The 26,637-nt window shown below is 47.9% G+C and overlaps 1 protein-coding gene across 1 annotated transcript in view; it reads left to right on the top strand.

Moving 5' to 3' along the window:
- The window catches only part of aadac (arylacetamide deacetylase), a 98,154-nt gene extending 91,736 nt beyond the window's left edge, over positions 1-6,418 (top strand). Inside the window, exons 4-5 of the mRNA XM_085989790.1 lie at positions 156-327; positions 5,708-6,418. Of these exons, the coding sequence (XP_085845916.1) occupies positions 156-327; positions 5,708-6,316 (781 nt within the window). The 3' untranslated portion in view covers positions 6,317-6,418. The remainder of the gene's footprint in view (positions 1-155; positions 328-5,707) is intronic.
- The last annotated feature ends 20,219 nt before the right edge of the window (positions 6,419-26,637 follow it).

Here is a 26,637-nt window from a genome sequence, read left to right as displayed (position 1 = left end):
GCGACCAGACTTTTTTTTTAATAGAATAGCTTGATGGTAAATTGTTCAGGTCAAAAGTGACATTCCCTAGAGAGCAAGTGTACAACATTTACTGTCAATACAGTGCAGAATTCTGATAGACATCAGTTATCTTCTATATCGCTTTTTTTTTTCAGATACCGATTAGCCCCAGAGCACCATTTCCCTGATCAGTTCAATGATGTTTACACTGTGGTGAAGTACTTCCTACAGCAGGAGGTGTTGGCTCAATACTCAGTGGATCCAGGCCGAGTTGCTGTGTCAGGAGACAGTGCCGGTGGGAACTTGGCTGCTGCAGTGGTTCAGCAGGTACAGTTACAAACACCACTAATGGCTTGCGGCAGTTCTCAACCCTGCGTGTTTTAGATTTGCTCAAATTATAATATTTTTTGGAAATGACTGCTTCACCTAAAGGGGCCATTTACTTAGGAAAGGATGAACAGGCTGGGTCTCTTTTCTCTCTTGAAATTTTGAAAGGTTTTGATAGAGTAGATACTGAGAGGGGGGAGAAAAATTCGGTGTCGACCATTTTGGGACGCTAACATCGCCCGTGCTAATTAGCGCCGGCAACCGCAAAATTGAGTTTTAGCGCCCCAAGAGGGAAGTGGAGCACTAAATCAAGCACTCCACTTCCTCCTTAGGGCGCTAATGTCGGAGAGCGGGGCAGAGACTTCAGCAGCGCCGCTGTGCTCAAAGGCTCCTTCCCTCCCTTAAAGAGAAGGACCATCGCTGCAGGTTCTGCAAGGGAAAAAGTACCTGACATGAATCAGTCATTCATGAAAGAAAGACTTATGAAATAATACTGAGCGGCCTGCGGGTGGCGCTGTCCAGGGAGAGTATAAATACTCGGGCACGGGCCCAGCTTGCGCAGGACATTCTTAACAGGAACTAGTGAAGGACACAACTAGACCTCCATGTTGTAAAACAGTTGATTAAAGCTTTGTTTAACGCTTAGACCAAGTGCCTAGTAGTTTTCTTACGTCAGTACCTACCTGGGCCACCAAGGCAGCCGCGATCCCGCACGTTCACCCCGGCACTCAAGCAGCGTGATCGATCGCGGGCAGGAACCTGCGCAAAAAACTAGCACAGGAAAGGTAATTTTTTTTTCCACTTAACTCGGCCACTTCGCCTTTAATCTTCGCCCCCGAAGCGGCCGGCCGACCGACGCACGCCTCCTGCAGCTGTCGGTGTTTTTGACCGGCGCTGCTGCATGGGGCGGAAGTCAATTTTGGGCCCGGGGCGCACGGCGATGATGCCACGATCTCCGGGCGAAGGAGATCGGGACGCAGAAGTCCCACCGAATATGGCGGGAGTCGATGTCAGTCACAAAGCCATTTGTGCCCCATTAGCACTAACGGGAGGCGAAAAGGCACCTAATTTCACTCCTGTAGTGTTTCCACTTGTGGGGAAGAGCAAAGCCAGAGGTCATCAATATAAAATAGGCACCAAGAAATCAAATAGGGAATTCAGAAGGAACGTCTTTACCCAGAGAGTGGTGAGAATGTGGAACTCGCTACCACAGGGAGTAGTTGAGGCGAATAGTATAGATGCATTTAAGGGGAGGCTAGACAAGCATATGAGGGAGAAGGGAATAGAGGGTTATGCTGATAGAGTTAGATGAGGAAAGACAGGGGGGAGGCTCGAGTGGAGCATAAATGCCGGCCTGGACTGGCTGGGCCGAATGGCCTGTTTCTGTGCCGTATATCCTATGTAATCCTATGTACTTATTCTCCCATGCCTCATGCCAAATTGGGGACTGCCCTTCTTAGCTTGGTATAGAATCATACAGCACTGACAGAGGCCATTCGGCCCATCGTGCTCTTTGAAATAACTATCCAATTAATCCCACTCCTCCGCTCTGTAAACTTTTCCTTTTCAAGCACGTTTGGTCTTGATCTCTGGGATTCCAATAGGTTGGGGAACATTGGGGTAATGCTCTCACTGGTGGGCCTGTTGGTTGGGGTGATGATCCTTTCCTACGGTTGCCTTCCTGTGTTGGTCTGCTGTCTCTCCTGGGAGTTGTTTGGGTATTTGGTGGGTAGGGGGTGAGTTTGTGCTGAGTGAGACTCGAGATACAGGCTTCAGACTACTAAATATTTGTGTTATAGAATCATAGAAATTTACGGCACAGAAGGAGGCCCTTCGGCCCATTGTGTCTATGCCGGCCAACAAAGAGCTATCCAGCCTAATCCCACTTCCCAGCTCCTGGTCCGTAGCCCTGTAGATTATGATACTTCAAGTGCATATCCAAGTACTTTTTAAATGCAATGAGGGTCTCTGCCTTTACCACCCTTTCAGGCAGTGAGTTCCAGACCCCCACCACCCTCTGGGTGAAAAATGTTCTCCTCAACTCCCCTACTAAACCTCCTACCAATTACTTCAAATCTATGCCCCCTGGTTATTGACCATTCTGCTAAGGGAAATAGGTCTTTCCTATCCACTCTATCTAGGCCCCTCATAATTTTATACACCTCAATTAAATCTCCCATCATCCTTCTCTGTTCCAAAGAAAATTTGGAGTTTAGAAGAATGAGAGGTGATCTCATTGAAACATACAAGATTCTGAGGGGGATTGACAGGGTAGATACTGAGAGGTTGTTTCCCCTGGCTGGAGTGTCTAGAACTAGGGGGGCATCATCTCAGGATAAGGGATAGGGCATTTAAGACTGAGATGAGGAGGAATTTCTTCACTCAGAGGGTTGTGAATCTTTGGAATTCTCTGCCCCAGAGGGCTGTGAATGCTGAGTCTTTGAGTATATTCAAGACGGAGATCGATAGATTTTTGGACTCTAGGGGAATCAAGGGATATGGAGATCAGGCGGGAAAGTGAGTTGAGGCCAATGATCAGCCATGATGTTATTGAATGGCGGAGCAGGCTCGAGGGGCCGTATGGCCTACTCCTGCTCTTATTTCTTATGTTTTCTTATGCTTAAAACAACCCCAGCCTATCCAATCTTTCCTCATAGCTAAAATTCTCCACTCCTGGCAACATCCTTGTAAATCTCTGTACCCTCTCTAGTGCAATCATTTCTTTCCTGTAATGTGGTGACCAGAACTGTACGCAATACTCTAGTTGTGGCCTAACTAGTGTTGTGCAAGGGAGAGGAGGAAGCCACCATGAGGCAATAGTATTGAAATCCGTTTGCCACACCGTGTTAATGAGGTTCTATCAGTTCCCTTCTTCCCCCCCCCCCCCCCCCCCCGTTAGTAACACAAGATTGAAGCCCTCCACTGAAAGGCATTGAGGAAAGGGGGGAAACTTTAGACAAAGAATCAACGCTGTCCAATAATATAAACATCACAAAATATCCAAGAAAGAATTGGTTTGTTTCTGAAGTTTGAGAGATGTGATAAGGTGAATGTTGAACTATGAATAGGGAGCAAGCTTACTGGGCCAATTCACCTCTATATTATTCATAACAACCGTTATACCCACCATGTGATGCTCATGTTGATAATTCAAAGGAAAACAAGCTCTGTCTGCCTTGCAACTAAGGGCTAAGGATATCAAACAAAACTATACTGCCATTGGTGTCGTACACGTTTTATACCAGCGTCACATTCAAATTAATATCACATTAATATTGCTTTGTTTCCCATCTAACAGTTTGAGTTAGAGTATTTAAGCGTGTTGCCCCTGATATTCCAAGGACTGGAGAGGGTGGAATGGTCAATTCCTGCCTGCTAGAGGTGGAATATGGGTTCGAACCCAGTTACATTCGGTTTCTGCCCCATTTGCCCTGACCTTGTAATTCTGGTAGGGGGATCCATAAGCAGATCTTCTGCTAATGCCCACCCCCCCCACTCTGCCCCCTCACTCCCCCTATGTTAAGAGGGTTTGTCAGAAGGGTCTTCCTGGCTTACCCTGGGAATCGCGCCCTTTACGTCTTTGAAAGGCCTCAGTGAAACTCATGCCAGTTGAGACCTGGCGTGAGTTCTTTTGAGCTTTCTGAAGGCCCCAAACCTTCACCAGAATAAGGTCATCAATCCCAGAATGGATCGATTGCCTGGCCGAGCAGCAGAGTGGCTCCACTATGAGGTGAAGCTTGGGCATGGTGGCACTCAACTTTACCTGTCTATGTCCTTCTAATGTCTTTTACAGTCCTTCTCACTGTTTGCCAAACCCAGTATTTTGTGTTGTCAGCAGATTTTGAGTTGGCTTTTCCTATAGCCAAGTCGATATCGTCTGTCTATACCGAGAAGAAAAGTAGACCCAACACTGACCCCTGGGACACACTGCTTCCAACTCCTCTTTAATCCAAGCTACTCCTATTTGGACAATAAATAAACTTAACTCATATCAATATTAAACAGAAGCACAAAATACTGGAAATAGCCAACAGGCCTATTAACATCAGAAAGAGAAAGACTCGCATTTGTGTAGTGAGCGATCACATCCCCCAGAAATGTCCCAAAGGACTTTCACACGGCAAATTACTTTGAACGACAGTAACTGTTGTAACACCAACATAGGATTACATAGGATATATGGCACAGAAACAGGCCATTCGGCCCAACCAGTTTATGCTCCACACGAGCCTCCTCCCGTCTTTCCTCATCTAAATCTATCTGCATAACCCTCTATTCCCTTCTCCCTCATATGCTTGTCTAGCTTCCCCTTAAATGCATCTATACTTTTCGCTTCAACCACTCCCTGTGGTAGCGAGTTCCACATTCTCACCACTCTCTGGGTAAAGAAGTTTCTTCTGAATTCCCTACCGAAATGACCTATTTCCCTTAGCAGAGGAGTCAAAAACCAGGGGGCACAGATTTAAAGCAATTGGTGGAAGGTTTAGAGGGGAATTTCTTCACCCAGAGGGTTGTGGGCATACGGAACTCACTGCCTGAAAGGGTGGTAGAGGCAGGAACCCTAACCACATTTATAAGTACTTGGATGTGCACTTGGGATGCTCTAACCTACAGGGCTACGGACCAAGTGCTGGGAAGTGGGATTAGGTTGGATAGCTCTTTGTTGGCCGGCGCGGACACAGTGGGTCGAAATGGTCTCCTTCCGTGCTGTAACTTTCTCTCTATTGGATTTCTTGGTGACTATCTTATATTGACAGCCTCTAGTTTTGCTCTTTCCCACAAGTGGAAACACTCTCTCCATCCACTCTAACAAAACCTTTCATAATTTTAAAGACCTCTATTAGGTCACCCCTCAGCTTTCTTTTTTCATCAAAAAAGAGACCCATAAACAACCGTGAGACAAAGGACCAACTCATCTGTTTATGGTAGCATTGATTGTGGGGGTGTTGCTGGGCAGGGCCCCAGAAGAACCCAGCACGTCTTCAAATAGTGTCTCATCCACCAGAAACAGGCAGGCCGGGCCTCAGTTTAACATCTCATTCATTTCTGACAATGCAGAACTTTCTCAGTACGGCACCTGTGTGCCTGTTCAGACGATGCATTAAAGATCCGAAGTGGGGCTTGAAACCTGCAATCTCTTGACTACCAACTGAACCAAGTCTGATACACAGCTTGATGCACAGAAAAAAGGGAAGTTAATGTTCAGTCAGTTCTAAGTGACGGGCTTGTTGGGTATTTGAGTATTTTTCAGTTTTTCATCCTAGCCTAAAAAATGGTCTGGTGTGATTAAGATTGCAAAGTATTATCGTACAAACTTGCCTACGTTAATACCTTTATGCAGTAGTTTGGGGTATTTAATAATGAAGGGATTGCCTTGCAGATCCAGGAGGATTCAGAGGTTGAGGTTGAGATCAAGATTCAAGCATTAGTCTACCCTGCACTTCAGACCATTGACTTTAACACTCCTTCCTACCAGCAAAATGAGAACATGCCTATCCTACCCAAGTCCTTAATGGTCAGGTTTTGGAGCGAATATTTTAGCGGCGACAAGTCGCTGCTGAACGACATGATGACCAACAACCACACCACCCTCGAATCGAGGGGCTTGAGCGACTTTGTAAACTGGAGCATCCTCCTGCCGGAGAAGTTTAGGAAGGACTACAAGTACGCCCTCCCGGGCCGCCAGAACACGGGCTCCTCCGCGCGGGTTCCCGGGATCTTTGACCCGAGGGCCGCCCCCCTCCTGGCAGGGGACGAGAAGCTCAAGGCCCTGCCGCGGGCCTACATCGTGACCTGCGAGTACGACGTGCTGCGGGACGACGGGGCCATGTACGCCACGAGGCTGAAGAAGGCGGGCGTCCAGGTCACGCACGAGCATTACGAGGACAGCTTTCACGGCGCCCTGATGTTCGTCACGTGGCCGACCGATTTCGCAATTGGCCGGAAAATGATGAGCCACTACATTGACTGGCTGCGGCAGAATTTGTAAATATATTTTTTAAAATCCCAATGGCTTCCCGTTAAATACCCGCAGTACTTCCGTACCTGTGAATTGTCGGCAAATGTACTTTTTTAAATAACAACAGAAAATGCTGGAAAAACTCAGCAGGCCAGGCAACATCCGTGGAGAGAAAATAGAGTCAATGTTTCGGGTCAAACCCTTTGTCAAGACTAAAGAAGCACAGGAAATGAAATAGATTAAGAGGCCAGGCTGGGAGAGAACAGAAGAGAAGAGACATTAAGAGGTATTCAAAATGAGACAAGATGGTGATAGGACTAGTGGAGACAAAAGATGATCTCGTCTCGTTTTGAATACCTCTTAATGTCACTTCTCTTTTGTTCTCTCCCAGCCTGGCCTCTTAATCTATTTCATTTCCTGTGCTTCTTCAGTCTTGACAAAGGGTTTTCACCTGAAACGTTGACTCTATTTTCTCTACACGGATGTTGCCTGGCTTGCTGAGTTTTTCCAGCATTTTCTGTTGTTATTTCGGATTTCCAGCATCTGCAGTATTTTGCTATCGTACTTTTTAAAATGTTTTTTTTCCCCGATTATCGTTCTGTTTAACCGTATATGTTACTGAAATGTGTTTGGTCAGGGCTTGTATCATTTTTAAATGACAGATTTAAAGACCAATCACTGGGTAAAGAGGGGGGTGGAGGTTGTCGTGACTTGGGTCCAGCACAGGGACCCCATTGATGCCTGTGACCATTTGCCCTATCCAATACCGGTACATTGGAACAGGAGGAGGCCATTGAGCCCCTCAAGCCCGTTCCGCCATTCAATGAGACCATGGCTGATCTGTGTCTTCACTCCATTTATCCACCTTTGCTACATATCCCTTGATTCTGTAATCCTTGATACCCTTGACTAACAAAAATCTATTAATCTCAGTTTTAAAATGTTCAATTGACCCCCAGTCTCAACAGCTTTTTGGGGGGGAAGAGAGTTCCAGATTTCCACTACCCTTTGTGTGAAGAAGTGCTTCCTGACATCAGCCCTGAATGGCCTAGCTCTAATTTTAAGGTTATGCCCCCTTGTTCTGGACTCCCCCCACCAGAGGAAATGGTTTCTCTCTATCAACCCTGTCAACTCCTTTAATTGTCTTAAACACCTCATTTATATCACCCCTTAATCTTCTATACTTAAGGGAATAGAAGCCTTGTCTATGCAACCTGCCCTCATAATTTAACCCTTTTAGCCCCCCCCGGTATCAGTCTGGTGAATCTGCGCTGCACCCCCTCCAAGGCCGATATAGCCTTCCTGAGGTGCGGTGCCCAGAACTGAAGCTGGTGCCCAGACTTTGAGCGGATCTACCTGCACATCAGCAGAGCTGCAAAACATCTTTGTTTCAAATATAAGGATTGAAAATATTATTGTCCTCTTTTCAGCTATGAATATTACTGAGCATTTACCCCGAAAACCAGAATGTCTGATCCCCAAAACCAGTCAGATGCCTCTGTATCCTCATTCTTTGTGTTCCCCTCTCATCCTCAAACCAACAAATACTGCCCCCCTTCGGTTATATATTGTCTGCCTATTTTGTGTACTCTGGCCAAGCACTGTCACTGGGCTCCAGGTGTACCTGTAACGTTATGGGGTAATAATCAAGTGCCATGTTATGTATTAACCCTGTTCTCTGTTGTAATGCAATGTGATCACTTTCCGATTCGTATCACAACACAACGAATAAAACGTTGAGTAAAAATTCCTTTCTTCATTTCAAAATGTTTCTGTGTCTGTTGTTATCTTGGGAATAATCAGCTGCCCTGGTTCCAGGCTCTGGAATTCCCTCCCCAAACCCCTTCACCTCTCAACGTTCCTCTCGTCCTTCAAGACCATTCTTAAAACCCACCTCTTTGACCACGTTTTTTGCGCGGCCCCTCCTAACCCCGCCTTCTTTAGCTCTCCCTCTGTTTTTCCTTGCACCTCCTGTGAGATGTTTCGAACATTTTTCTACGTTAAAGGCACTACGTAGATTCATAGAATGTTCACAACACTGAAGGCGGCCATTCGGCCCATCGAGCCCGTTCCCAGCTCTCTGCAAGGGCACTTCAGCTAGTCCCACTCCCCCGCCCTTTCCCTGTAGCCCTGCAAATTTTTTTCCTTCAGGTACTTATCCAACTCCCTTTTGAAAACCACAATTGAATCTGCTTCCACCACCCTCTCAGGCAGTGCATTCCAGATCGTAAACACTCGCTGCGTAAAAAAGTTTTTCCTCATGTCACCTTTGCTTCTTCTACCAATCAATTTAAATCTGTGTCCTCTGGTTCTTGACCCTTCCGCTAATGGGAACAGTTTCCCTCTATACTCTGTCTAGACCCCTCATGTAAACTCAAGTTGTTGTTGGCGTTTTTAATGATGGCCTCACCACAATACAGGGAGTGTCGCAAAAATGTAGAACGGATTTCCAATATTTCTAACACGTTGAATGAATCCTTAGGTTTTCTCCATTAAAGCCCCCCACAATAGACTGTTAGTAGTTTAGTCCAGAACTGTGCAGTGGGGCACAAGGCTTTACAGCCCAAGAGGATCCCATGATTGACCCCGAGTCTGCTCTGAGGTAAGTGATTTCAGGCAGGACAGCAGCTGGGTGCTACCATTGGCCACACTTTCCCTGAGCTAGGGACGGGAAACTATTCAGCAGGTATCCCGATTGTTATCCACTGAATCTTGGAAAGTCAAAAGAAAGACTTGTCTTTATACAGAGCCTTTCACAACCTCAGAACATCCCACAGCTCATTACAGCCAGGGAAGCTCTTTTTGAAGTGCAGTCACTGTTGTAATGTAGGAAACGCGGCAGCCGATTTGCGCACAGCAAGCTCCCGCAAACAGCAATGTGATCATCTCATCTAAAAGGCGGCACCTCCGACTGCGCCGCGCTCCCTCTAGTACCGCACTGGGAGTGTCGAGCCTAAATTTTGTGCTCAAGTCTCTGGATTGGGAGTTTGAGCGCACGACCTTCTGACTCAGAAGGCGAGAGTGCTACCCACTGAGCCACGGCCCACACTGTAATGCATCTCGGGTGAGGAACAGATCAAGGCTCAGCTACGATGACCCGGAGCGGTCCAACAGCTTGCAGCCCCTCATTGTTTTAGGCTCTCGCACAGAGAATGACCATTTGCCTGAGGTACCAGAGGGCTGCTCGGAAGGTACTCCAACATGACTTGCAGATTTGAGCTGATTCGTTGACGTTCTACAGACGTCACCTGTCGCAACAGATTCTGCAAAATCTGTTCTTGAACTACAAAATGGAATCCTGAACATAAAATGGATTCTTTCATTTAAAAAAACCTTTCCTGCAGGTGTTCCTAACACAGGCTCAGCCGTTGGATGCACAGCCCCTCGAAGAGCTCCTTGTAGGCCGGTGTGGCCTGTACACAGGTTGAGGAAGGGGTGTACCCGGTGGGCTTCTGTCCTCGGCCACACTGCCTGATTCTCCTGGTCTTGGATAGGCTGCCGCAGCCGCCACTCCTCCTCCGTTATGACGGCACAGACTGGTGCGCCCATGGGGAAAAACCATCCCTTGCCCAAAGTCGATCCGACTCTGGGTTTGGGGTTTGGGGGGAGGGTGGACGTTCTAAAATCTTTATCTGGGAAGAGAGGAAAAGCACTACGTTAAAACCACCTTAAACATTCACTCCCTCCACCACCGGCGCACCATGGCTGCAGTGTGTACCATCTACAAGATGCACTGCAGCAACTCGCCTAGGCTTCTTCGGCAGCACCTCCCAAACCCGCGACCTCTTCCACCTAGAAGGACAAGGGCAGCAGGCGCGTGGGAACACCACCATCTCCAAGTTCCCCTCCAAGTCACACACCATCCTGACTTGGAAGTGTATCGGCCGATCCTTCATCGTCGCTGGGTCAAAATCCTGGAACTCCCTCCCTAACAGCACTGTGGGAGTACCTTCACCACACGGACTGCAGCGCTTCAAGAAAGTGGCTCACCACCACTTTCTCGAGGGCAACTAGGGGCGGGCAATAAATGCTGGCGTTGCCAGCGACACCCACATCCCATAAAAACAAATTTTAAAATGTTTTTTTTTTAAACAAAGTCACGGCGTTGGTGGTTATAAAACGTGAAGAAAGGGCTTAAAACAAAGTTCCTCGGAAGACTGTAATCAGTGAGTGAAGTTGGTGCTCTCATCAGCTCACCGTCCTCACTGACACTGGTCCGATGTGATAGGGGGAAGCTGTTGGACCGGGTATTTTTCAGGCGTAAAGGTACACTGTTTGCAGGAGTGGAGTAAACCCAGGAAACTTCCATGTACTTCGACCGTGCAGCTATGCAAATGATCCCTGACAGGCTTTGATGGGCATATGGTTGACATTGTCAAAAAGATCATGGAAACTTGCGCTTAGCACAGTAATGGCATAAATGCACAAAAAGCACCAGCTTCCTCAATCTTTTCAGCCCAGTAGCAGCAGAACAATGGCATAAGTCCAGAATGCAAAAAGGAAATTCAAGGCTGTTATTTCATTTATGCTATTTGTAGAACTTGTGGTTTGTGGGTAGGCAGGACTCAATGTTCAGAACTGCGTTTTGGTCACAAAGTATCAGAATCATCGAATCATAGATTGGTTACAGCACAGAAGGAGGCCATTCGGCCCATCGAGCCTGTGCCAGCTCTCTGCAAGAGCACTTCAGCTAGTCCCACTCCCCCGCCCCTTCCCCGTAGCCCTGCAAAATTTTTTCCTTCAGGTACTTATCCAATTCCCTTTTGAAAGCCACGATTGAATCTGCTTCCGCCACCCTCTCAGGCAGTGCATTCCAGATCATAACCACTCGCTGCGTAAAAAAGTTTTTCCTCGTGTCGCCTTTGGTTCTATTCACAATCTATATCAATGATTTGGATGAGGGGACCAAATGTAATATATTTAAGTTGGCTGATGGTGTAAAGCTGGGTGGGGATGTAAGTTGTGAGGAGGATGCAAAGAGGCTTCAAGGGGATATAGACAGGCTAAGTGAGTGGGCAAGAACACAGCAAATGGAATATAATGTGGAGAAATGTGAAGTTATCCATTTTGGTAGGAAAAATAGAAAAGCAGAGTATTTTTTAAATGGTGAGAGATTGGGAAATGTTGGTGTTCAGATGGACTTGGGTGTCCTTGTACACGAATCACTGAAAGTTAACATGCAGGTACAGCAAGCAATTAAGAAAGCAAATGGTATGTTGGCCTTTATTACAAGAGGATCTGAGTATAAGAGTAAAGATGCTTTACCACAATTATATAGGGCCCTGGTGAGACCACACCTGGAGTATTGTGTACAGTTTTGGTCTCCTTACCTAAGGAAGGATATACTTGCCATAGAGGGAGTGCAACGAAGGTTCACCAGACTGGTTCCTGGGATGGGGGGATTGTCCTATGAGGAGAGTTTGAGTAGACTAGGCCTATATTCTCTATAGTTTAGAAGAATGAGAGGTGATCTCATTGAAACATACAAAATTCTTACAGGATTTGACAGGATAGATGCAGGGAGGATGTTTCCCTTGGCTGGGGAGTCTAGAGCCACGGTTCACAGTCTCAGAATAAGGGGTCGGCCATTTAGGACTGAGATGAGGAGAAATTTCTTCACTCAGAGGGTGGTGAATTTTTGAAATTCTCTACCCCAGAGGGCTGTGAAGGCTCAGTCGTTGAGTATATTCAAGACAGAGATCGATAGATTTTTGGATATTAAGGGAATCAAGGGATATGGGGATAGTGCAGGAAAGTGGAGATGAGGTAGAAGATCAGCCATGATCTTATTGAATGGTGGAGCAGGCTCGAGGGGCCAATGGCCGACTCCTGCTCCTATTTCTTATGTTCTTCTGCCAATCATCTTAAATCTGTGTCCTCTGGTTCTTGACCCTTCCGCCAATGGGAACAGTTTCCCTCTATCTACTCTGTCTAGACCCCTCGTGGTTTTGAACGGAATAAAGAGCTCAATGGAATTTGAGGCACTCCTCTGAAATTCAGGACTAATTTTCAACATCATTTTTGACCAAGTTTTGACTTAGGACTGCAGAACAAGTCATATTACTCAAGACTATCCTCTTTGGGGTAGGTAAGCATAGTACTTCAGGGCATTGCTGATTAGTGACCAGCCAGCCTGGCTCATTGGTTGAACCTGAAGGGATAGACCGGTCACTGTGCACTAAAATTCTTCTCATTCAGCTCCAGAGAACGAGTGAGGTGGTCCTGCACGAACAAACAACCAGCAATCTTTTCTAGTGCCCTGTGCTGGTAAATTGAACATTTTTGCTTTTTAGCTCAACAAGGCACGGCTAGATTCACTCCAAGGGACATCATGAATAAGGAAGAGTTCTATACTACTGTACATTACTCATTTCTAAAAAATAAACACCTTGGGCTGGATTTTCATTCAGGAGTCGGGTTGCAGGCGGGACTACAACTTTCGGGGTTGTAGTCCCGCCTCCATCGAGATGCGGCCAATCCACGCGATTTTAACTTGACTGACCTTGTTGAGCCCGCCCAGCGGGCTCAGCAGGCCAATTAAGGGCCACCCGGCAACAGGTGACGTCACAGACTGAAATTTCATCTGTCAAGACGTTTTGACAGATGAAATATCAGCATTTCACAGCTGTTTGAAGCTGTCAAACACTGACAGTCTTACTTCTAACCTGAGTCCTTCTACACAGACTCAGTTAGAAATCTCACCGGCACAGAAAGCTGTCACTTTTGACAGTTCGCAGCCATTCTGCTTTCTGTGCCAATGAGATGAGGGACTCTCCGCACCTGAAGGAAGGCTGAAAAGGTAAGTTACACTTATTTAATCACTTTAGACACACCAAACACACTTACCTTTGCACTCATGCACACATCACTCACCTGGACACCGACATCTCGACCCCTCCAAGCCCTTCAACCCGACGACCCGACTTGTCCAACTTGCCGTGGTTTGGAGCTGTCGGGAATCCCATAGTTCAAGCTTAAAAATAGGGATTAGGCTAAAAACTGCCTGTTAACTACCTGTTAACAGGCAGTTAATTGGCACTAATCCCTTCCCGCCTCCGGGAGGCGGGTCCCTGTGCGGGGCGGGTACCCGCCTCCTTTGAAACTGGCATGGAGGCGGGTTGGGGGCGGGATGGGGTCGGGATCCCTGATTTCGGGAATTTACTCCAATTCCGACTCCACGGCACACTGAAAATCGAGCCCCTTAGGTCACTGAGGTCACATGGTAAGAAAGATATTTGAAAAACATCACGGTGCTTCTGAATTTAATAGTACATATGGTACAGGCAATGGGGAGGAAAGCAGAGTGTCAGAGGAAAGGGCTTTGAGGAATGTTCTGATAAGCCATGGCTGATGGAGATAAAACAAGTCTCTCTTGCTCATCTGATCTCGGGTTTACGTGGTACATTGCCCAAGAGAGGAACGTGGAAAAATTAGAGGATAAAATATTGCTCTAAAAATGCAGAGCAGGTGGCCCCATTGGCTTAGCTGGATAAAGCAGTCACAAAGGCCCCAGTTTCAATGAATAGCCTGTCGGTCTCCATTGCATTAACTGGTAGGAACATAGAAACAGACGTAGGCCATTCAGCTCCTCGAGCCTGTTCCGCCATTCAATCAGACCATGGCTGACCTGTATTCTAATTCCATCCACCTGCCTTGGCGTCCTATCCTTTTTAACCCTTGGCTAGCAAAAATCTATCGATCTTAGATTTAACATTATTAATTGAGCTAGCATCTACTGCTTTTTGTGCAAGAGAGTTCCACACTTCTACCACCCCTTGTGCGAATAAGTGTTTCTGAACTTCTCTCCTGAATAATCTGGCTCTGATTTTGAAGGCCCCCTTATCCTAGACACCACAACTGTTCTTGCCTAAGGTGGCAGGAGAGATTGTACAATGGGTCTCATTATTTCTTGGTATAGGGAAGGCAAAATAAGCCAGGGTTCCTGCTTCTGTTTCCCCCTGCTAAAAGTGTGCGTGTGGGGATTTCAGGTGAGTCCAGGATTGGGAGGGGGTCAGCTGTGATGCACGGCACAGTCAAGTAGCAAAACACCACTTATGCAGAGGGGGGGTCACACAGGCACAATGGCCACTTGGCCAAGGTACAAGGTGGTGACTGGTGCCCCAGGAGCTATACTCTCACAAGTAGTCAACACTTCCAAGAGAGATGGTGGGAATTTAGCAGGAAATGTTAGTGTTTTTGCATCATTTTAACTGTGCAATTTACTGTAGATACACAGCACAAAAAAAAATCCAGTTGCCGTCGCACTTAGCTCATTGGGCCTGCTACACGGTCTCACAATCCTACATTTGACTTCAGTGTGCAGTTAATGAAAATTACCCTGTTACCTCAATGGAAAGGTTTTTATCCTCAACCCATCAGCAAGACTGTAGTCTTAGGATTGGCTTTGGGTAGCAGGTGGCACTGCAGGTTAGGAACATAGGAACAGGCGGTGGCCGTTCAGCCCCTCGAACCTGCCCTGTCATTCAAGTAGATCACGGCTGATCTGTACCTCGACTCCATTTATCCCCCTTTGTTCCATATCCCTTGATACCCTTACTTAACAAAAATCTACCAATCTCAGTGTTGAAAATTTAAATTGTCCCAGCCTCCACAGCCTTTTGAGGGAGAGAGTTCTAGATTTTCAGTACCCGTTGTGTTTAAAAATACTTCCTGATTTCACTCTTAAATGGCCTAGCTCTCATTTTAAGATTGTGCCTCCCTTGTCCTGGAATCCCCCACCAAAGGAGATAGTTTTTCTGTATCTGCCCTATTGACAGGCAGATGTGTTTTATTATTTTAAACACCTAGATTAGTTCAGCAAACAACCTGCTGAACTCAAGGGAATACAGACCACATTTTTGCACCCTGTCCTCATAATTTAACCCTTTAAACCCTGGAGACATTGATCTTTCACCTCTGGAACCTCAGTTTAAATCCAGACTGATGGGACGAAAGTGTTTCTCTGTCCGCTCTCTGTAAGGTTCCTATCTGGAATGAGGTTGATCCAGTTCCAAGTGGGGCAGAGGCCTTACAATGCAAAGCTGGCACTAATCCCTCAGAGAAGCCACAGGATAGCTAGTGTGGGAAATGGGGAACTAAATGTCATGCTGGTGTGGTTGGTGGTGGGTGTTTGTCTGAGACTGGGGCTGAGGCATCTTGATGGGCAACAGCAGAGGAAGTTTTATGCTGCATCTGGCTGCCCCTGGGAGTGCTTGGTGCTGATGTGGGGTGCCTGGGATGGGAAGAATTCCATTCACCAGCACTAACATCCTTCACCTTGATGAACACATGCACAAAAAGAGAAAAAAAGAAAAGAAAAATGGCTTTAGCTCAAGCACGCATAGAGGCTTGTAAAGTCTAAGAATGCACGGACAGCTACAGTAAATGTATTGAGGTCTTTAAACAGACATTGAGTGCTGCATTAAGGTTGAGTAACAATTGGTTGTTTTTACTTTTACGGAGGTGGCACCGGTGCTTGAAGACCTTTGTGTGGTAAAACAGGTTTGCGTACATAAGTTTCCTGTGCAATGACTTCCCATCATTGTGCCACTTCATTTGATGTCATTGTGTTGAAAATGGCACATGACTTCTGGCTTTTCTTCCTTCTCGAGCCAAAACTGGTTTACCCAACACTTTGTTCTTTGTAAAGACCGTGCCTCCACGAGTGCTGGTTCCTCTCACCTTCTCCAGTTCCTCATTCTCACTGACCTTTAGGCAGTGCATTCAGCACTAAAATCACGTTGGTTAGTTTGCAATGATTGGGTCCTCTTACCACCTGTGCCTTCATATTCAGAACTGTAGGCACCATTCCTTTTACTTTAACTCTGTATTGCTATCAGCTTATGATTTGGATTGTGTAGGCTCTTCACGACATAGCTAAGAAAGAAAGCAAGAAAGAAAGAAGAAAGGAAGCAGTAGGAACGTATTCTGCGCAAATGCTTTAACCTGATGCCACTAAAAACTACATATCAGGAGCTCCTTTGACTACCCAGTGTGGGACTGAGCTATGTACATAGAGTTTACAGCACAGAAACAGATCCATGCCAGTGTCTATGCGCCAAATGAGCCTCCTCCCACCTTACTTTATCTTTCGCTCTCTCCCACATGGCAGCTGTCTTTCACTCTGCCAGCACATTTCACACTTCATTTAGAGCCATTGTTTGTTTCTTTACCTGTCCTATTACCATCTCGTCTCGCCTTGAATATCTCTTAATGTCTCTTCTTTCATCCCCTCCCCCATTTCCCAGCCCCCAAACTGCCTTTTAATCATTTCCTGCCCTTTTTTTCTCAGTCCTGACGAAGGGTTTCGACCCGAAACGTTGACTCTGTTTCTCTCTCCACGGATGTTGCCTGGCCTGTTGAGTTTTTCCAGCGTCTTCTGTTGTTACTTTATCTCACCCTGTCAACATATCCATCTGATCCTTTCTCCCTTATCTCACTTCTCCTTAACTGTCAGCTGTGGTTCAGCGTCTTTGAGTCATGGAGGTTGTGGGTTCAGAGTCCCACTCCAGAGACTTGTGCACAAAAATCTAGGCTAACACTCCAAGTACAGTGCTGAGGGAGTGCTGCACTGTCAGAGGGGCCGTCTTTCAGGTGGACGTAAAAGATCCTATGGTGTTATTTTGAAGATGAGCAGGGGAGTCATCCCCAGTGTCCTGGCCAATATTTATCCCTCAATCAACTATAACAAAAACAGATTATCTGGTCCTTATCACATTACTGTTTGTGGGAGCTTGCTGTGTGTAATTCGGCTGCCGTGTTTCCTACATTACAACAGTGACTACACTTCAAAAAAAAAAGTACTTCATTGATTGTAACGCATTTTGGGATGTCCTGAGGTCTTGAAAGGTGCTAATATAAGTGCAAGTCTTTCTTTTTAAATGCATCTATGCTATTGACCTCGACATAGAGAAGTGGAAAACCAGCCAAAGTCTCTTGATCATTACTAAGTGCTGTGCAATAGTAAACAGAGAGTGACAATGGGATTGGGTTGGGCTGTAATGGCTGCACAACTGATCAGCACTCATCCTATCAGAACATCCGCAGTGTCCTAAATGAATCCGGAGCGTATGCTTCCACCACCTCTCTCAAAAGCTCATCCTTAATGTTAACTACTCTTTTGTGTGAGAAGCTGTCTGATTTTCGACCATTGACTTTTCTCCAGTTTGAACCGGTGCCCTTTGTCCCCATTGCTAACACCAAACTTCTTCTTAAATAATTCCACATTTTTTGACACATTTTGAACTAGCGTTGCTCATTTTAATTTTTTTCTGCACAGTTTAATATCTAATATCAGGAGGAAATTCTCCAGAGAGTGGTTAGGATGTGAAACTTGCTACCACAGGTACAGGAAACTCTCTCTTAACCGGCAAAATTCAGGAGTAGGTTCAGGTAAGTTTTACTATATATTAGTGGCTGTGTAACAGGGGTTCCTGGATCTGTGGGCGTGTAACTGGGGTTCCTGCACCTGTGGCCGTGTAACCGGGGCTCCTGTACCTGTGGCCGTGTAACCGGGACTCCTGCACAAGTGCCGTGTAACCGGGGCTCCTGCACCTGTGGCCGTGTACGGGGCTCTCGTACCTTGGTAAGTATACCTCTCTGTAATCCGGACTTTTTGATCAACCGGCACCACGCCGGTCCTGGATAAAAAAGAGTTTCCTGTAGTATGCAACTAGCAGAGACACATTTAAGGGAAAGCTAGATAAACACATGAGGGAGGAAGGAATAGAAGGTTATGCTGATAGGATGAGATGAAGTAGGGTGGGAGGAGGCTTGTGTGGAGCATAAACACCGGCATAGATTAATTGGGCCGAATGGCCTGTTCTGTGCTGTAAATTCTATGCAATGTTATGTAAATACTTCTATAAAGTTCCTGCTTAGCCGTCTCCTTTGGACCTCGATTGCCTTCATGGGTTAATGAGAATCGTTCTTCTCCTGCTAAAAGTTTTATCTTTGGCTATTTACCACCCCTGGTGGAGTAAATGAACCAGGAAATGACCGTGTCAGTGCATTATGTCCCTGGCCTGTCCCAAGGCTGCCAACTCTGACTTATTGTGGTTTCAAATGTACTCTGCGTCAATATATCGCACCCTTATAAATAAACAGCAAATGCCTGTTTAAATAGGTTGGCAATTCGTCTCGCACTTAAATTTCAAACTTCACACCCCCTGATCTTGACAGCTGCGCTCTCGACCTGATCTTGATCCATTTGTGATGAGAAGTGAGTTTCGACTTGAAATGACACTGTGCCAATATGAATGCTCAGCACATTCATGTGAAATTCCAATGGGCCAGATTTTGCAACCCCCCCACGGGTGCGTACGAGGTGCGTATGCGCCCGTAGGGGCCGCGCAAGTGCCGGCTTCAGGCACGCGCAGCGCTGAAAACCGGTACTTGCGATCTGTCTTGACAGATCATCCGCCTGCCCTGGAGAAGGGCCTCCGCGGGTGGAGAGTTCCGCTTTTTGCACAACTTCCGCCTGCTGAAAGGCCATAGAATTCTTGCTTTTACCAGCTTAAGAGTTTTAAAAAAATAGAAAAATGAAATTTGATAACTCATTTATAAATTAAAAATGCTCTTCAAAAAGGTAAGTTTATTTTTAGCTCCGTCAAAACATTAATTTTTTTTTCAAAAAATTAAATTTTTGTTTAAAATATTTAATTAAATGGCGTTTTAATTAATTTTAAATATGTAATTAAAAAAATAATTATTCAATGTGTTGGTGTATTTTTTAGGTGATCCCCATTCATACTTTTGACAGTTCCGTACGTACGGACCTGTCAAAAGGTTGAGTGGGGATTCCCTTCTTCCAATGGTTGGGCCGGCCCACGTGATCCCAGGAGCGCCTATGAACCGCAAGCGCCCCTGGGATACGTGGGGGCTCTGCCCGCGCGGACCCAGGATCGCAAGCCTCCGTACCTCCCGGGCCACCAGGTAAATTCGTAGATTTTTTCCTGATCGGAGGCATCTGCCCACGGGAAGCCTCCGATTGGAAATTCAGGGCCACTGTCTTCTCTTTTAGTGGCGACATTAATATTCTAACATCTGTTAAAATGGAGGACAAAGGAATTTTATATGAGCATGCGTTTGTACGTTACAATCACGCAATGAAAATTTCGCGACCTCTACCGTGTTCTAGCTCTAGAATCATAGGGGGGAAAAATTCAGTATCGCCCCGTTTGGGGCGCCGTTATCGGCCGTGCGCAAAGTTTAGCGCCTGGCGCTAATTATTGCCTCCGACAGCAAACTTGGCTTTTTATCGCCCCTGGAGGTGATTGGAGCGCTAAATCAAGCGTGTCACACCTGCCTTAAGGTGCAAAGGCCGATGAGCGAGGCGCTACCTCAGAGCGCTGGCGAAGCAAGGAAGGGCAAATCAAAATAAACCTGCAAAGTGCTGCTCAGTACTCAAAACTCCTTCACACAGCGTTGAATCTCTCCAGAAGTCTCTCTCTCTCTCTCTCTCTCAGAATGCGTGGTGCAAAAATGTCACCGACAAAAAAAGGCAGGAAGCGGTCACCTTTAAATAGCGCTCCCCCAGTCCCTTTCTGACAGCAAAACGCTCCCCTCAACCTGTCGTTGCTAGTGGCAGGCGGTAAGGCAGGGGGCGCCACTCAATTTCCGGTCCGGGGCGCTAACGGGGTGTTGCGCACTCGACTGACGTCACGATCTGCCGGCGCAGGAGATCGTGGCGGTAGTGTTTAGCGCCGCCGCAAAATGTCTAGTTAATTTTGCGAGCGGCGCAGACATCGCCGGGCCCAGGCGCTAGTTGCTTTGCGCCCCATTAGCGCCCTCTTAAGGCGCTAACGGGAGGTGCAAACAACTGAATTTTTTCCCCCATAGAATCATAGAATAAGACAGCACAGAAGGAGGCTATTCGGCCTGTGCCTGTGCCGGCTCTTTGAAAGAGCTATCCAACTAATCCCACTCCCCTGCTCTTTCCCCAGTTCCCTGCAAATTTTTTCCCTTCAAGTATTTCTCCAATTCCCTTTTGAACGTTACTAATGAATCTGCTTCCACCGCCCTTTCAGGCAGCGCATTCCAGATCATAACAACTCGCTCCGTAAAAAAGTATTTCCTCATCTCCCCGCTGGTTCTTTTGCCAATCATCTTAAATCTGTGTCCTCTGGTTACTGACCCTCCTGCCACTGGAAACAGTTTTTCCTTATATACTCTATCCAAACTGTTCATGATTTTGAACACCTCTATTAAATCTCTTAACCTTCTCTGGTCCAAGGAGAACAACCCCAGCTTCTCCAGTAGTTAAATAGAAATATACTCCAGTGTATAATAAAGACACTTCTATAAATCTGTGAATTTCAGTATCTTTATGGACAACAAGTAAATAAGACAATGGGCCCCCGATTTTAATTCCAGCTCCCCGCCCCGCCGCCTGACGGAAAGCGGGTAAAGTGGGTAGTTGCAATAAGGACAGCATCTTACCCCCTCTGACCCCGCTGCCTTCCTGCCCTGTCCCGATGTTAACCTGCTCTTTTGAGCAGGAAGGCAGCGGGATCATAGAATCATGGAATCGTACAGCACAGGAGGAGGCCGTTCGGCCCATCGTGCCTGTGTCTGGCTCTTTGGCAGAGCCCTCCAATTCGTCCCAATTCCCCTGCTCTCTCCCCATAGCCCCGCAAATTTTTCCCCTTCAAGTATTTATCCAGTTCTGCTGTAAATACCCAGAGATCAGGTCACAATGATGTCATCGGGACCCGATCTGCCATTTTAGTCAGAGGCCTGAGCGGGGGAGCAGTGACAGGCCTTCCCCATCAGGCCAGACCAGCCAGGAGGTGTATCGTGGGCCAGACGAGGTCCAGGCGGGTAAGTAGTTAAATTTAATTTGAGGTTTGCTTGTGGGCCAGGAGGAGCAGGAGTGCTATTATGTCAGTAAAATGCTCTTTCTGCCTTCCTGTTTTCCTCTACTTCTGTGAAGCACTGATTAAACTTTCAAGGCCCTCGAAGGAACTATTCACTCATCACATATTCTGTCAAGTGAAACTTAATGCATTGAATTTTTACTTGACGACATTCATTCATTAAATATAAGAGGCCCCTTCGGAGTGGTTCTCGTTAGCATGCTTAGCCCTTTGAGCCACATTGCGTCAGAATCAATTTTTCAACTTTCAATGAAAGGTCATCGACCTGGAACGTTAACTCTGTTTCTCCCTCCACAGCTGCTGCCTGACCTGCTGAGAGTTTTCCAACATTTTCTGTGTTTATCCCTGATTTCCCGCACCCGCAGTATTTTGCTTTAGTTTTCACCTTTCAAGTTTGTTTTAAATAGTTTGTTATTCGTTAGAAAGTATTTAGACAGAATACCTGCTTTTAATGACATATTCATACAAAGGAGAGCAGTGGCACGGTAAAAGTTTGCAATAGGGCTCCACTTGTTTGCATCAAGAATCCTGCAATACATAGGGCAGGATTTTCATTGTGCCATGGTGTCGGGATTGGAGGCGTGGGGGGAGTTAAAATCCCGAAATCAGGGGTCCCGACCCCTTCCCGCACCCAAACCCGCCTCCATGCCAGTTTCAAAGGAGGCGGGTACCCGCCCCGCACTAGGACCCGCCTACCCGAGGCGGGAAGGGATTAGTGCCAATTAACTGCCTGTTAACAGGTAGTTAACAGGCAGTTTTTAGCCTAATCCCTATTTTTGATGTTGAAGTGTGGGATTCCCGACAGCTCCAAACCACGCCAAGTTAGAGGAGGCGGGCCTTCGGGTTGAAGGACTTGGAGGGGTCGAGATGTCACTGTTCAGGTGAGTGATGTGTGCATGAGTGCAAAGGTAAGTGTGTTTGGTGTGTCTAAAGTGATTAAATAAGTTTTACATACCTTTACTTACCTTTTCAGCCTTCCTTCCTTTAGGTTCCGAGAGTCCCTCATCTCACTGGCACAGAAAGCAGAATGGCTGTGAACTGTCAAAAGTGACAGCCTTCAGCTTACTGTGCAGGGGAGATTTCTAACTGAGTCTGTGGAGAAGGACTCGGGTTAGAAGTAAAACTGTCAGGCCTAGAAATTGGGTATAGCCCCGCTTGAGGCGTTAGAACTGGCGCTGCGCAAAGTTTATGGCCAGACGAAACTTATCGCTGCCTGGCGTGATATTGGGTTGCATCGCCCCCAAAGGGGATTGAGGCGCGAATTCAGACGTTGCACGGGGCTCCTAAGGCACAAAAGTTCAGGCGCTACCTAATATCGGCGCGGACGGGCGCAGGTGATCTCAATTACCGAAAACCACAAGACTTCCAGGCGCCGGCCGGCTCTTAAAGGGGTGGGTCAGTCAGCCTCAGCTTCCACACTCAATGCCCTGTAGGCCTCAGAATCGGTGCTCACTCTTCTCTGGCTCAAAAACTTGGTGAGGATGGAGAAGGTGAGACAGAGAGCAGAGCGCTTCAGCACTGAGGCTCTGGACCAGTTGGTGTCCGCAGTGGAGCGCCGTCGAGATGTTCTCTATCCTGACAATGGCAGGAGGCCGAATCAAAAGGATTACCGCCGAGCTTGGAGGGAGGTTTCTCTGAGGGTCAACTCCAGCAGTATGGCGACCAGGACCCCTGTTCAGTGCAGGAAGAAATTCAATGACCTCACTCGGGTCGTTAGGGTGAGTGTTGTTTATGCAAACTTCTGATTCCCTCCATCTGCACCTGACTTCGCGCACCCTGTTGCCATGATGCCCCAATGGCCATCTGTCAGCAAGCACCCATGGCCCTTTCTGGGCACACACACATGGACATTTGACTCAAGGCCACATGTAAGGGCTCTTGCACCATGGGGGGCATGAGATGATCTCTCAAGGCCTCATGTTACAGAACTTCCCCTTCTTTCCCCTGCAGTCCAAGCTGGTGGCGATGCAAAAGGACCAGCTTCGAACCGGTGGCGGGCCTCCACAAGTCGTCACTCTCACGGATCTCGAGGAGAGAGTGCACCAGATTCTTGGAGGATGTCTGAGTGGTCCTGTTACCACTGCAGCTGCCGACCCCATTTCCGACAGCGAGGGTAAGGCTCTCACCTTTTTCAGCTGTTTCCTTCCACTTGGTCCCCCCGCCAGCATGCTTTCTCAGTGTGCAGCCATGTCAGAGCCTTGCCGCAATCTGGCATGCCTTGCCGCCAACCTGTCCTTTTGCTAAAGCCACTCTTCCACCTCCCTGCTTTCAGATGCTGCATCACCAACTTGGGATCTGCGCCCTGAAGCTGCCAGTGCCAGTGCCTCCGGAGGCGAGGATCAGGAGGAAGCCGGAGCATCCGTTCCAATCTCAGGGGAGCATACACATCTGCAGACTGGGGATAGTAATTCCCTGGAGGGGACGGGAGGGGGCTGTGATGATGAGCCAGTTGCCGGAACAAGCGGCATGCAGCAATGCAAGGGGGGTAGGCAAGTTCGGCCACCGGCTCCCCGGAGGGCAAGGCAGGGAGTGATGACTGCTGCACAGAGTGCAGAGGAGGTGTGTCGCCTGGCTGAAATGAGCACCCAGGCCCGGCTCAGGCACACTGAGCTGATGGCTGCAGTGGGGAGGATGCCTCAGTCAATAGAAACACTGTAAGAAATCACACAACACCAGGTTATAGTCCAACAGTTTTATTTGAAATCACAAGCTTTTGGAGCGCTGCTCCTTCTTCAGGTGAAGTGGAGAAATGCATAAAGACTCAGCTTATATAGTCAGAGAATCATGTCAGATGTTTACAGGTAACCTTTCCAACTGCCATTTATCACACCTCGGCAGAGAGATAATCACAGCAGTCAAAGGTGTGATAGCCAAGTTCCGCACCCATGAGGACGGCCTTAACCGAGATCTTAGGTTCATGTCACGCTACATGTAACCCCACCTGATGCAGGGTCATCCAGACTCGAGTCGACATTGGCTTGTTCTCTCTACACAGATGCGGCCGGACCTGCTGTGATTTCCAGCCAAAAAAAATGTTTTTTGTCTTTTTTTGTTTTTCATACAGACCCCAGCATCTGCAATATTTGACCCCTTGTGACCCCACCTCATTGTTCTTTGATGTAATGTTTCCCTGACTGACCTGTTTGGACACCATTCACACCTTTGACTGCTGTGATTATCTCTCTGCCGAGGTGTGATAAATGGCAGTTGGAAAGGTTACCTGTAAACATCTGACATGATTCTCTGACTATATAAGCTGTGTCTTTATGCATTTCTCCACTTCACCTGAAGAAGGAGCAGCGCTCCGAAAGCTTGTGATTTCAAATAAAGCTGTTGGACTATAACCTGGTGTTGTGTGATTTCTTACATTTGTCCACCCCAGTCCAACTCCGGCATCTCCACACAATAGAAACACTGGCAAAGTGTGTGTTGGACTTCGGGGCAGCAATGGAGAGGACTCTCCAGGGCTTCGGGGCAGCAATGGAGAGGACTCTCCAGGGCTTCGAGGCAACAATGGAGAGGACTCTCCAGGGCTTTGGGGCAGCCATGGAGAGGACTGTCCAGGGCTTCGAGGCCGCTATGGAAAGGACTGTTCAGGGCTTCGGACAATCCCTGGAAAGGTCTGTCCAGGGCTTGTCCGAGGCAGTGGAACGGACTGCTCCGGCCTTGTCCGAAGCAATGGAAAGAACTGTCCAGGGCTTCTCCGAAGCACTGGCACCTGCCACACAGGTCCTCACTGCTGCCACGCAGTCACTTGCCGGCCTCGTCCACACCCAGATTGAGGCAACGCGAACTCTCACTGCAGCCACCTGCATCAGCTAGGATCAGCCCGGGCCCTTCCAGTCCCATACAAGGCCAGGAATCAGTGGAGCATGCGATTGTGGCAGATGAGCCGAACCGGTCCCCTCAGAGAGCCAGTGTGTCGTCCGACCATGGTGCAGGTGTCCTCTCTCGGCAGGTGACCATTGCACATGCCAGCGCTGGTACGTCTGCAGTGCAGCTGCCACCACCTGCAGGGCACACTGCTTCCAGCCATGCTCAGATCAAGCAGCCTGCGTCCGCACCCTCCAAGACCAGAGGTCGGCCAGGCCGTCCCTCAGGGGCTTCTGCGCTTCCACACAGTCAGCAGGCGTCCCCCAGCCTTGACCCCGCCACTGGGGTTCAATTATGTAGGAGCAGCAGGGAGGGAAGGGGCCGACCGCGAAAGAGAAGTCGTTCTCCATCAAGGGGCCAGCAGTAGAGGGAGGTGCTGAGATGTTTCTTTGGCCAAATTCAAGGACACCCTCACCTGTTGTAATTGTTGGAAATGGTTTGTTTAGTTTTGCGGCTTTGCCGAAGAGTTAACTGTTATTTTGTTAGTTATGGTTTCTGTTGACTTGACGTTGTTTTGCTGTAATGAAAGACTTTTGTGACAATAAAGAAAAGTTTTAATGTGCTATGGTACACGTGATTATTTACAGTGATGCTGGCCTTCAGAGGCTTTCAAAGATCCAAAGTGCGCAGGAGTAAAGACACCTATCATTCCGCCAGAGGGGCCTCGAAACGAGTCCTGATGAGCCTCTGACGGATGGCCCTTCCACTTTCAGGAGCCCTTCCATCTTCCTCCTCCTCCTCCTCCTCCTCCTCGTCCGCATGCTCCTCCTCCTCCTCTGCCTGCTCTTCCTCTTCCTCCTCCTCCTCCTCCTCCTCGTCCGCCTGCTCTGCTGGACGTTGAGGGACAGCTGGAATTGGCTGGGCGCGTCGAATCGCCAATTTGTGGAGCATGCAGCAGACGACGACGATGTGACCCACTTGCTCCGGCGAGTACTGCAGGGCTCCCCCCGAATGGTCCAGACAGCGGAAACGCTGTTTGAGCACACCAATAGTGTGCTCTACAATGTTCCTGGTCGCCTGATGGCTGCTGTTGTACAGCTCTTCTGCTGGGGTGGCGGCTAGACGGAGTGGTGTCATCAGTCATGGGCAGAGAGGATAGCCCTTGTCCCCAATAAGCCAGCCTCGTGGTCGAGCTGGCCCCTCAAAAAGGTCACAAACTGAGGTCTGCCGCAGGATAAAGGCATCGTGGCTGCTCCCTGGGAATTGGGCGTTGACTGCCATGATGATTTGGCGGTGGTCACAGACCAGCTGCACGTTGAGGGAGTGGAACCCCTTGCGGTTGCGGAAGTCCTCAGGATTCTGGAATGGCACCCTCAAAGCCACGTGTGTGCAGTCAATCGCCCCCTGCACCATGGGGAAGTCCGCAATAGCAGCGAAGCCCTGCGCGCGTTCCGCCTGCTTCTCCAGGGTCAGAGGGAAGGTGATGAATTGATGCCTTCGTCTATAGAGGGCAGCTGTAACTTGCCGGATGCAACAGTGGACTGCAAACTGAGAGATATTCGCAATGTCCCCAGTGGCTGACTGAAAGGATCCAGTGGCATAGAAATTGAGGGCAACAGTCAGTTTTACGGCCACCGACAGAGAGGTCCTGCACCGTAGACG

Source organism: Somniosus microcephalus, chromosome 6, assembly GCF_052327205.1.
Source record: "Somniosus microcephalus isolate GS21.2 chromosome 6, FLI_Smic_1.0, whole genome shotgun sequence".
NCBI classification, from domain to species: Eukaryota; Metazoa; Chordata; class Chondrichthyes; order Squaliformes; family Somniosidae; genus Somniosus; species Somniosus microcephalus.
This window is presented reverse-complemented; position numbering and strand designations above follow the sequence as displayed.